At 43.8% G+C, this 12,286-nt stretch overlaps 1 protein-coding gene across 1 annotated transcript; it reads right to left on the reverse strand.

Moving 5' to 3' along the window:
• Window positions 1–495: 495 nt before the first annotated feature.
• On the reverse strand, window positions 496–8,013 carry LOC129854102 (NADH dehydrogenase [ubiquinone] iron-sulfur protein 3, mitochondrial-like). Its single transcript, XM_055920797.1, has 7 exons — window positions 7,665–8,013; window positions 5,114–5,170; window positions 4,749–4,846; window positions 4,098–4,247; window positions 3,778–3,903; window positions 1,111–1,230; window positions 496–778 (listed from the first exon to the last, which is right to left on the reverse strand). The coding sequence occupies exons 1-7, from the start codon at window positions 7,717–7,719 to the stop codon at window positions 617–619; spliced, it is 768 nt and encodes a 255-aa protein (XP_055776772.1). The 5' UTR covers window positions 7,720–8,013; the 3' UTR covers window positions 496–616.
• Window positions 8,014–12,286: the final 4,273 nt, after the last annotated feature.

Raw genomic sequence — 12,286 nt, forward strand, 5'->3', positions numbered from 1 at the left:
TAATCGACTCGAGACATAGATCGACCTCAATAATATTCAGATATACAAATAATTTTGATCCAATAATAATATTTAAACATGTACAGCATATGTGGTCTTGAGTATAAATCTGAAAATGTCACAATATAACCTGCACCATGGTATCACACTGCCACAGAACTGCTTTTTAACATGCACACAGTGCCCTCTTTTGGTCTGCTATGGTAAGGCAGGTAAGGTCTCAGTTACCACCATGATTCTACAGTATCTTAGTCACTTCTGCTCTGACATCGCTCGTCCATATATATAGTCTTAATTTATTCCTACTTAGGTGTGTATATGTGTAATATATTACTGCACTGTCGGAGCTAGAAGCACAAGCATTTCGCTACACCCGCTAATCACGTGTATGTGACCAATAAAATGTGCTTGTACTAGTGCTACAGTTTAAACACACAGTCAAAATGTAATCACTATTCAGCACATCCAACTACTGAAAAAATATCAACACAAACAAATGTTTCCCTTTTGTTTTTATTTACATAAATACTTGAGTGGGCTCAAGTGGGACATGAGTCCATCAACAGTACGGAAATATTAAATATAGGTGTGGGGATTTTATCTCTGGGGTAGATGGTTACTTGTCAGCTGGCTTATCCCCAGCTGGCAGCTCAGGTGCCTTGGCCTCACGGTGGGCTGGGAACACCTCCCATGGGCTGTTCAGGTCAAACTTACGAAACTCCTGTGAGAGCTCCACAGGCTCTGCCACCACACGCTTCACCTCATCATCATAACGCACCTGAGATTTACCAGATGAACAGAATGAACAACATGGTAGGTACCAGTGGAGGCTGATGAGGGGAGGACGGCTCATAATAATAGCTGGAACAGAGCGAATGGAAATGGCATCAACCCTATGGAATCCTTACGTTTGATACCATTCCACTCATTCAGCCATTACCACGAGCCCGTCCTCCCCAATTAAGGTGCCACCAGCCTCCCATGGTAGATACAATACTGAAGTATTGTGAAGTCACATGTACAGATCTTAGGATAGGATTAGGTTATAATTTGGCCTTTAATGTATGTGCACTACATGGGACATTTCTCAGCATTCTTATCTGACCTTACCTCCACAAATCCAGACAGTGGGAAGTCCTTCCTAAATGGATGCCCCTCAAACCCATAATCTGTCAGAATACGTCTCAGGTCAGGGTGGTTGGCAAAGAAAACTCCATACATGTCCCACACCTAATGACACAAGCACAAAACATATACTTTCATAGTATTGGAAAGGGAGTGTATATTACCGAAAACCTTCTAAGTTTACCAGTAAACTACCAGAATTTTGGTAACATTCAAGTTTTTATTTTTGTGACATTAAATGGCCTTTTTGGGTACTTCAGATTATCCAGGTGTCTGTAGATCTCTGGCCCTGTGTGGACTTATAACATAAAAAATAATCAAAACATATTGTTAAATAAAAAAAATCGAATGACAAAGCTGTAAAACATTATCCTAAATATAAAGCATCAATTTAGTGAATATCATTGTTTAATATACAGTTTACATTTACGTCATTTAGCAGACGCTCTTATCCAGAGCGACTTACAAATACATACATTCATACTTTTTTTTTTGTACTGGCCCCCCGTGGGAAACGAACCCACAACCCTGGCGTTGCAAGCGCCATGCTCTACCAGTTGATGTCAGAAGTTTACATACACCTTAACCAAATACATTTAAACTCCGTTTCACAATTACTGACAGGGAATTTTTACTTGAATTAAATGTCTTAGGTCAGTTAGGATCACCACTTTATTTTAAGAATGTGAAATGTCAGAATAATAGTAGAGAGAATTATTTATTTCAGCTTTTATTTCTTTGATCACATTCCCAGTTGGTCAGAAGTTTACATACACTCAATTGGTATTTGGTAGCATTGCCTTTAAATTGTTTAACTTGGGTCAAATGTTCCACAAGCTTCCCACAATAAATTGGGTGAATGTTGGCCCATTCCTCCTGACAGAGCTGGTGTAACAGTCAGGTTTGTAGGCCTCCTTGCTCGCACACGCTTTTTCAGTTCTGCCCACAAATGTTCTATAGGATTGAGGTCAGGGCTTTATGATGGCCACTCCAATACCTTGACCTTAAGCCATTTTGCCACAACTTTGGAAGTATGCTTGGGGTCATTGTCCATTTGGAAGACCCATTTGCGACTGAGCTTTAACTTCCTGACTGATTTCTTGAGATGTTGCTTCAATATATCCACATAATTTTCCATCCTCATGAAACCATCTATTTTGTGAAGTGCACCAGTCCCTCCTGCAGCAAGGCGCCCCCACAACATGATGCTGCCACCCCCGTGCTTCAGGGTCGGGATGGTGTTCTTTGACTTGCAAGCCTCCCCCCTTTTCCTCCAAACATAACAATGGTCATTATGGCCAAACAGTTCTATTTTTGTTTCAACAGACCAGAGGACATTTCTCCAAAAAGTACGATCTTTGTCCCCATGTGCAGTTGGAAACCGTAGTCTGGCTTTTTTATGGCGGTTTTGGAGCAGTGGCTTTTTCCTTGCTGAGCGGCCTTTCAGGTTATGTCGATATAGGACTCGTTTTACTGTGGATACAGATACTTTTGTACCCGTTTCCTCCAGCATCTTCACAATGTCCTTTGCTGTTCTGGGATTGATTTGCACATTTCGCACCAAAGTACGTTCATCTCTAGGAGACAGAACGCGTCTCCTTCCTGAGCGGTGTGGCGGCTGCGTGGTCCCATGGTGTTTATACTTGCGTACTATTGTTTGTACAGATGAATGTAGTACCTTCAGGCGTTTGGAAATTGCTCCCAAGGATGAACCAGACTTGCGGAGGTCTACAATTTCTATTCTGAGGTGTTGGCTGATTTCTTTTGATTTTCCCATGATGTCAAGCAAAGAGGCACTGGGTTTGAAGGTAGGCCTTGAAATACATCCACGGGTACACCTCCAACTGACTCCAATGATGTCAATTAGCCAATCAAAATCTTCTAAAGCCATGACATAATTTTCTGGAATTTTCCAAGCTATTTACAGGCACAGTCAACTTAGTGTATGTAAACTTCTGACCCACTGGAATTGTGATACAGTGAAACATTTGTGAAATAATCTGTCTGTAAACAATTGTAGGAAAAATGACAGAAAGTAGATGTCCTAACCGACTTTCCAAAACTATAGTTTGTGAACAAGAAATTTGTAGAGTGGTTGAAAAATTAGTTAATGACTTCAACCTAAGTGCATGTAAACTTCTGACGTCGACTATATGGGTTTCAGCATGAATTATCCTTTATATCCCTCCCACACACACATTTATGTCAATATGTCTTTGTTATTCATCTTTTGTCGCCAAACTGGTGGCAGTTGTGAAAAAAGTCAATTGGAAAAGTTGCAGAGTTAATTGAAAATAATGCCTTTGTTGATCAGATGCTTTTTTTTCATTAATTAGGATATTTTCTCTTGAACCATATCATGTCTCCACTAGAAAATCTTGGAGAAAATAGACAGATGTAAAAAATGTATACTATATTAATATATATTTTTCAAATGTATAAATTACCAAAGTTAAAATAGATTGCCATAGATCACCTGTTAATTACCGGTAACTTTGGTAAATCACTGCTAGCTTGGCAAACCTATCCTTTCATTAGAATTTGCCTTTGGCAGGCAAAATATAAATCCTGAGCTGCCAACACAAAAATGTTACATTGAAATCTTAGAATCCTTCAAGCAAAGCATTCTTACGATGTAACTGTCAGGCTTACCTCCCTCTCGTACCAGTTGGCTGCGTTGTGGACAGACACAGAGGAGTCTACTGGGGTGAGCTCGTCGGTGTAGGTCTTCAAACGGATCCGGGAGTTGTAGCGCAGGGAGAGCAGGTTGTACACAATCTATTCGCCAAAGAAAACAGACTTAGACATAAAAACGTCACCTCTGATTAGATCAGGGTTCCTCGAAGCAATCTGATTCAATTCTAAGTTTGTGTCTGAACACACGTTAATAACCACAAAAATAACAAAGCACTGTCATGAAGAGAGAGGTATACTATTGGAACAGCAGCCTGGGGGTATGGACGAAATAGTACCTCAAAGCGATTCTGGCGAGTGGGAATGTCAACTGCAGTAAGGTCAATCATGTTTCGGAACTGAGCGTTGCTGTGGTCTCTCAGAAAGGTCAACACAGGGATGACCCCGTCAGGATGGATCATCACCTCCAACTCATTGTAACACGTCACCTGAAGATATAACATGCATCCTTGTGAAGCTCATATGGCTTCAAAATGACATCCAATTAGCTATACCAAACGGCAAGCTTTTTTAGGTAAATAAAGATTTAAAAAACTTTAGTGGTCAAGGTCCAAACGAAATTAACCGCTTTTAACCCAACCCCTCTGAAATATACACATACACACAGGTTTTGGAGAGGTGCGGGGGCTGCCACACTGGGCACCCGGGGACTTGTTGTTGTGAGGTGTTAAGTGCCTTGCTCAAGGGCACAATGGATTTCAAATCTAGGATTTGATACAAGAAACCTTCCGGTTGCCAGCTTAATTCCCAAGTGTGGGCTCCTTTCTAACCTTATGTGTATGTTCCCCATGTTTGAGATGCACCATATGCATTTAGGATTTACAGCATAGTTTCCCTTAAGGGTTGCTCAACATTGTATAATTGTGTGGCTGTCTTTGTGTTAAAGCAGACCATTCATTATAGCAGTTGGTGCAATTACATTATCTTACCTGGACTTGCTGCACATATTTAGGAAGCATTTCAGCAACATATTCTCCAAAAACTGCAAGTTGGGTATGGGTGACCGCATCCTTGGGTCTAACAGTGGCTACACAGAGATAGGCACATGAAATAGATTTTTTTTAAAGGACGAGGCAATACAATTATTGTTGCACTCAATCATCTATTGTATTCAGTGTTGCAAAGATCACTGACTGCATTTAAACCTAAATGGTTAGAGATTTATACTACTGGTACATTGGGGATGGACTAGGACTTTGCGGGTTCAACATACTGATGATGATTATCTACAATGTGCACCATAAAGACAAATGCCACGGGCTGGGGGAATTCTACTAGACACTGGTATACTCACGTTTTGTTTCAGTAGTCTCGGATCTCGCTTGCATGAGACATGGGCTTCGATTGGCAACTGTAACATAAAATAACATTACGTACTCAATGGCTAACTAATGTTAAAACGGGTTGGATTACCAGCATGGTTCGCTCTTCTGAGCTAGTTGACTGCTGGCAAACTAGCGGCTAAGTGACTAACACTTTCACATTACTTGACTCAGTTATGGCTACATAACACTGTTATAACAAGGTCATAGCTAGCTAATATATACATTACTTGACCAAAAGTTTGTGGACACCTGCTCGTCGAACGCCTCATTTCAAAATAATAGGCAGTAATATGGAGCTGGTCCCCATTTTCTGCTATAACAGCTTCCACTCTTCTGGGAAGGCTTTCCACTAGATGTTGGAACATTTCTGTGGGGACTTGCTTTCATTCAGCCACAAGAGCATTAGTGAGGTCGGGTATTGCTCGCAGTCAGTCGTTCCAATTCAGCCCAAAGGTGTTCGATAGGGTTGAGGTCAGGGCTTTGTGCAGGCCAGTCAAGTACTTCCACACCGAACTCGACAAACAATTTATTTATGGACCTCGCTTTGTTCACAGGGACATTGTCATGCTGAAACAGGAAAGGGCCTTCCCAAAGCTGAGAGTACCGAATCATCTAGAATGTCGTATGCTGCAGCGTTAAGATTTCCCTTCACTGGAACTAAGGGGCCTAGCCCGAACCATGAAAAACAGCCTCAGACAACATAGATATTCCTGAACAACATCTATTTGCACCCCTACTGGATGGAAATTATAAGTGTAATGGCTGTGCTCAATGCAATGGCACTTATAAATGCAGATCCTTCAAAACACCCACAAACAGGGAAATCGATCCCAATCAAAGGTGTTATTACGTGCTTCACTAAGGCAGTTATTTTCTTATAACTTGTCCTTGTGGTAAAAATTACGTGGGTAAAACAAAGCGTGAATTAAAAGTACGTATCTCAGAGCATCGTAGCACCATTAGGTGCCAAAACTTGACCTACCCAGTTGCGGCCCACTTTTTGGAGGCAGGCCACTCGATTTCGTCTCTGCGTTATATTGGCATCGAACATGTCACCCTCCCTAGGAGAGGGGATGATCTTGATAATTTATTGTTAAAACGAGAGGCTGCTTGGATCTTTAACTTAAAGACCCTTGCTCCCTTCGGTCTCAACGTGGACTTTGATCTGAAGCCATTGTTGTGATTGTTGTGACTTTGCCATTGTGGTTGTTTGTAGGCTTGTGTGGTCTTAAGTGAGTCTATGATCGTATGCTATCCATTTGTATTTATTGTATGCTGCTCTTTCTATGCCATTTTAATATTTGAGAAATTAACCAATGATATTAGGCCACTCTTGGCCATGATTACAGACACCTGTGTGTCTTGACACTATATATATATATATATATATATAAACGAGTCATCCCGCAGTGTCTGTGATTGTACCCTGATGAAGACAGCTTGCCTGTCGAAATGTTGGTAAATTAAATATTTTTGCATCTTAAATATTTTTGCATCTGAGCTCCTAGACTGAGTGTGCGGCTCTCCTTTATTTTCAAGTTTTCTACTCCGCTAGCCAGCACCTCGCCTAAATAGGTGTGCGTTTCTTTTTCTTCTAAATTATTCCTCATCCACCAAACTTTACAGTTGGCACTATGCATTCGGGTAGGTAGTGTTCTCCTGGCATCCACCAAACCCAGATTCGTCCATTGGACTGCCAGATGGTAAAGCACGATTCATCACTCCAGAGAACGCGTTTCCACTATTCCAGAGTCCAATGGCGGTGAGCTTTACACCACTCTAGACAACACTTGGCATTGCGCAAGGTGATCTTAGGCTTGTGTGTGGCTGCTCAGCCATGGAAACCCATTTCATGAAGCTCCAGACGAACAGTTCTTGTGCTGACATTGCCTCCAGAGGCAGTGGTCCAGTTCTGTGAGCTTGTGCGGCCTGCCACTTCACGGCTGAGCCGTTGTTGCTCCTAGAAGTTTCCACTTCACAATAACAACACTTCCAGTTGACCGGGACAGATCTAGCAGGGCGGACATTTGATGAACAGACAACAGTGCCACGTTGAAAGTCACTGAGCTCTTCAGTAAGGTCATCCTACTGTCAACGTTTGCCTATGATGATTGCATCGCTGTGTGTTCGATTTTATACACCTGTCAGCAACGGCTGTGGCCGAAATAGCCAAATCCACAAATTTGAAGGAGTGTCCACATACCTTTGTATATATAGTGTATTATAAGCATACATGTCTGTTAGTGTCAAGTTATAAATTGACATGACAATGTGCGTTTCTCGTCGTCTGTTTAAGTCGTGCGTGCTGTTTAGTAAGCCTCTAGAGGCGCAGTGTGACAACTAAAATCCCGACCTGGAACATAACCACTGACTTGCTAGCCAATTTGACGGAAGGTCAAGTGAGAACTGGCTGACTACAGATAGCGCGATCTTAACGACAATATAAATGCGTTATCACGCACATTAGCTATAAATGAAGACAGCATGTTAGTGCATAGTTAATGCTCGAAATGTACTTACGACTCAAAGTCCTGCTAATACCTCCGCGAACAAAACGCACTAACGATGCCGCCATATTTGTTCAATGACGTTGTCAATTTTCTTCTTCTGTTTTTTTTATAACGCTGGGTAGTTTAAACGCACAGATAGAACGAGACAGATATTCCACCGGATGTAAATGTAAGGCATCCGCTTGACGTTTCCGCTTGAAAACAGGACCAAAACGACGAATGAAAGATAGCGGAAGCGGATGATGAAGTGAATTCTGAATAAAATGTCGGTAGAATCAAGGAGAATTTGCGTATTGTCCAAAATAATGGAAAACGGACCAAAGTAGTGTACAGTGATGATAATGGCCCTTCGTATCTAGCAGGAGTACGGGTTGTTAATGAGGAGCTGCTGCGCAGAGTACCGATTTTGAATAAACCATTTGAGTTATCCACACTGGTGGAGAGTACTGGGTAAAGTGAAGGGTGTAAAGCTCACGAGAGGCGGGTCAGAAGGAACGTGTGTTGTGTCTTAACTGATTTGATACATTTGAAGTGTCTGTGGAAATCGATTTTGAAGATATTAAAAATATTCCTGGAGTGATTTGAAGCACGTCGGATGAATCGTGTGGTGAAAAGTGAAGTCTCTGTTCTTTTGTTTTTTCCTATGCAGCCTCTCCCTACTCAAGTGCAGGTATGGTATTGTAATGACCTGACTAGATCATATGTGCGGGTCGCTACAGTATATTAACTATAGAGTCAGAGCATTCATCCCAAGACCAATGCAGTGTGATCCTTGTAAAGTTTTTTATTTATTTTTTGACCCCCTTTTCTCCCCAGTTTTCGTGGTATCCAATTGCTAGTAATTACTATCTTGTCAACTCCCATACGGGCTCGGGAGAGACAAAGGTCGAAAGCCATGCGTCCTCCGAAACACAACCCAACCAAGCCGCACTGCTTCTTAACACAGCGCCTCCAACCCGGAAGCCAGCCGCACCAATGTGTCGGAGAAAACACCGTGCACCTGGCTCCCTTGGTTAGCGCGCACTGCGCCCGGCCTGCCACAGGAGTCGCTGGTGCGCAATGAGACAAGGATATCCCTACCGGCCAAACCCTCCCTAACCCGGACGACGCGAGGCCAATTGTGCGTCGCCCCACGGACCTCCCGGTCGCGGCCGGCTGCGACAGAGCCTGGGCGCGAACCCAGAGTCTCTGGTGGCGCAGCTAGCGCTGCGATGCAGTGCCCTAGACCACTGCGGCAGTCCTTGTAAAGGTTTTGGTCATGTTTTTTTTAAATATTTTTTTCCCACCTTTATTTAACCAGGTAGGCTAGTTGAGAACAAGTTCAAATCAAATCACATTTTATTTGTCACATACACATGGTTAGCAGATGTTAATGCGAGTGTAGCGAAATGCTTGTGCTTCTAGTTCCGACAATGCAGTAATAACCAACAAGTAATCTGACCTAACAATTCCACAACTACTACCTTATACACACAAGTGTAAAGGGATAAAGAATATGTACATAAAGATATATGAATGAGTGATGGTACAGAACGGCATAGGCAAGATGCAGTAGATGGTATTGAGTACAGTATATACATATACATTATATTAAGTGGCATTGTTTAAAGTGGCTAGTGATACATTTTTTATCAATTTCCATCAATTCCATTATTAGTGAGCTGTAGTTGAGTCAGTATGTTGGCAGCAGCCACTCGATGTTAGTGGTGGCTGTTTAACAGTCTGATGGCCTTGAGATTGAAAAACAGCTTCTGTCTCGGTCCCTGCTTTGATGCACCTGTACTGACCTCGCCTTCTGGATGATAGCGGGGTGAACAGGCAGTGGCTCGGGTGGTTGTTGTCCTTGATGATCTTTATGGCCTTCCTGTGACATCGGGTGGTGTAGGTGTCCTGGAGGGCAGGTAGTTTGCCCCAGTGATGCGTTGTGCAGACCTCACGACCCTCTGGAGAGCCTTACGGTTGTGGGCGGAGCAGTTGCCGTACCAGGCGGTGATACAGCCCGACAGTATGCTCTCGATTGTGCATCTGTAGAAGTTTGTGAGTGCTTTTTGGTGACAAGCCGAATTTCTTCAGCCTCCTGAGGTTGAAGAGAGGCGCTGCTGCGCCTTCTTCACAACGCTGTCTGTGTGGGTGGACCAATTCAGTTTGTCCGTGATGTGTACGCCGAGGAACTTAAAACTTACTACCCTCTCCACTACTGTCCCGTCGAGGGGGGTGCTCCCTCTGCTGTTTTCTGAAGTCCACAATCATCTCCTTTGTTTTGTTGACGTTGAGTGTGAGGTTATTTTCCTGACACCACACTCCGAGGGCCCTCACCTCCTCCCTGTAGGCCGTCTCGTCGTTGTTGGTAATCAAGCCTACCACTGTAGTGTCGTCCGCAAACTTGATGATTGAGTTGGAGGCGTGCATGGCCACTCAGTCGTGGGTGAACAGGGATTACAGGAGAGGGCTCAGAACGCACCCTTGTGGGGCCCCAGTGTTGAGGATCAGCGGGGTGGAGATGTTGTTACCTATCCTCACCACCTGGGGGCGGCCCGTCAGGAAGTCCAGTACCCAGTTGCACAGGGCGGGGTCGAGACCCAGGATCTCGAGCTTGATGACGAGTTTGGAGGGTACTATGGTGTTAAATGCTGAGCTGTAGTCGATGAACAGCATTTTCACATAGGTATTCCTCTTGTCCAGATGGGTTAGGGCAGTGTGCAGTGTGGTTGCGATTGCGTCGTCTGTGGATCTATTGGGGCGGTAAGCAAATTGGAGTGGGTCTAGGGTGTCAGGTCATGATGACGGAAGTGAGTGCTACGGGGCAGTAGTTGTTTAGCTCGGTTACCTTGGCTTTCTTGGGAACAGGAACAATGGTGGCCCTCTTGAAGCATGTGGGAACAGCAGACTGGGATAAGGATTGATTGAATATGTCCGTAAACACACCAGCCAGCTGGTCTGCGCATGCTCTGAGGATGCCATCTGGGCTTGCAGCCTTGCGAGGGTTAACACGTTTAAATGTTTTACTCATGTCGGCTGCAGTGAAGGAGAGTCCACAGGTTTTGGTAGCGGGCCGTGTCACTGTATTGTCCTCAAAGCGAGCAAATAAGTTATTTAGTCTGTCTGGGAGCAAGACATCCTGGTCCGCAATGGGGCTGGTTTTCTTTTTGTAATCCGTGATTGACTGTAGACCCTGCCACATACCTCATGTGTCTGAGCCGTTGAATTGCAACTCTACTTTGTCTCTATACTGACGCTTAGCTTGTTTAATTGCCTTGCAGGAGGGAATAGCTACACTGTTTGTATTCGGTCATGTTTCCGGTCACCTTGCCCTGGTTAAAAGCAGTGGTTCGCGCTTTCAGTTTCGTGCGAATGCTGCCATCAATCCACGGTTTCTGGTTTGGGAATGTTGTAATAGTTGTTGTGGGTACGACATCGCCAATGCCCTTTCTAATGAACTCGCTCACCGAATCAGCGTATTCGTCAATGTTGTTGTTGCACGCAATGCGGAACATATCCCAATCCACGTGATCGAAGCAGTCTTGAAGCGTGGAATCAGATTGGTCGGACCAGCGTTGAACAGACCTGAGCGCGGGAGCTTCTTGTTTTAGTTTCTGTCTGTAGGCTGGAAGCAACTAAATTGAGTCGTGGTCAGCTTTTCCGAAAGGAGAGCGGGGGAGGGCCTTATATGCATCGCGGAAGTTAGAATAACAATGATCCAGGGTTTTACCAGCCCTGGTTGCGCAATCGATATGCTGATAGAATATAGGGAGTCTTGTTTTCAGATTAGCCTTGTTAAAATCCCCAGCTACAATGAATGCAGCCTCAGGATATGTGGTTTCCAGTTTACATAGTCAAATGAAGTTCGTTCAGGGCCATCGATGTGTCTGCTTGGGGGGGAATATATACGGCTGTGATTATAATCAAAGAGAATTCCCTTGGTAGATAATGCGGTCGACATTTGATTGTGAGGAATTCTAAGTCAGGTGAGCAGAAGGACTTGAGTTCCTGTATGTTGTTATGGTCACACCACGTCTCGTTAATCATAAGGCATACCACCCCGCCCCTCTTCTTACCAGAAAGATGCTTGTTTCTGTCTGCGCGATGCGTTAAGAAACCAGCTGGCTGCACCGACTCCGATAGCTTCTCTCGAGTGAGCCCTGTTTCCGTGAAGCAAAGAACGTTACAGTCTCTGATGTCTCTCTGGAAGGCAACCCTTGCTCGGATTTCATCAACCTTGTTGTCAAGAGACTGGACATTGGCGAGTAGTAGGCTAGGGAGTGGTGCGCAATGTGCCCGTCTCCGGTGCCTGACCGGAGTTCTCCTGAGTTCTCATTTACAACTGCGACCTGGCCAAGATAAAGCAAAGCAGTTCGACACATACAACAACACAGAGTTACACATGGAATAAACAAACATACAGTCAATAATACAGTAGAAAAGTCTATAGACAGTGTGTGCAAATGAGCTAAGGCAATAAATAGGCCATGGTGGCGAAGTAATTACAATATACCAATTTAACACTGGAGTGATAGATGTGCAGAAGATGAATGTGCAAGTAGAGATAATGGGGTGCAAAGGAGCAAGATAAATAAATACAGTATGGGGATGAGGTAGTTGGATGGGCTGTTTACAGATGGGCTATGTACAGGT

Source organism: Salvelinus fontinalis, chromosome 4, assembly GCF_029448725.1.
Source record: "Salvelinus fontinalis isolate EN_2023a chromosome 4, ASM2944872v1, whole genome shotgun sequence".
Taxonomy (NCBI): Eukaryota; Metazoa; Chordata; class Actinopteri; order Salmoniformes; family Salmonidae; genus Salvelinus; species Salvelinus fontinalis.

Coding starts and splice junctions, on each gene's coding strand:
- LOC129854102 (XM_055920797.1), bottom strand. CDS start 7,719: ATGGCGGCATCGTTAGTGCGTTTTGTTCGCGGAGGTATTAGCAGGACT. Junction 5,171..7,664: donor TATTAGCAGGACTTTGAGTC/GTAAGTACATTT, acceptor TTTATGTTACAG/TTGCCAATCGAAGCCCATGT. Junction 4,248..4,748: donor AATATGTGCAGCAAGTCCAG/GTAAGATAATGT, acceptor TTATATCTTCAG/GTGACGTGTTACAATGAGTT.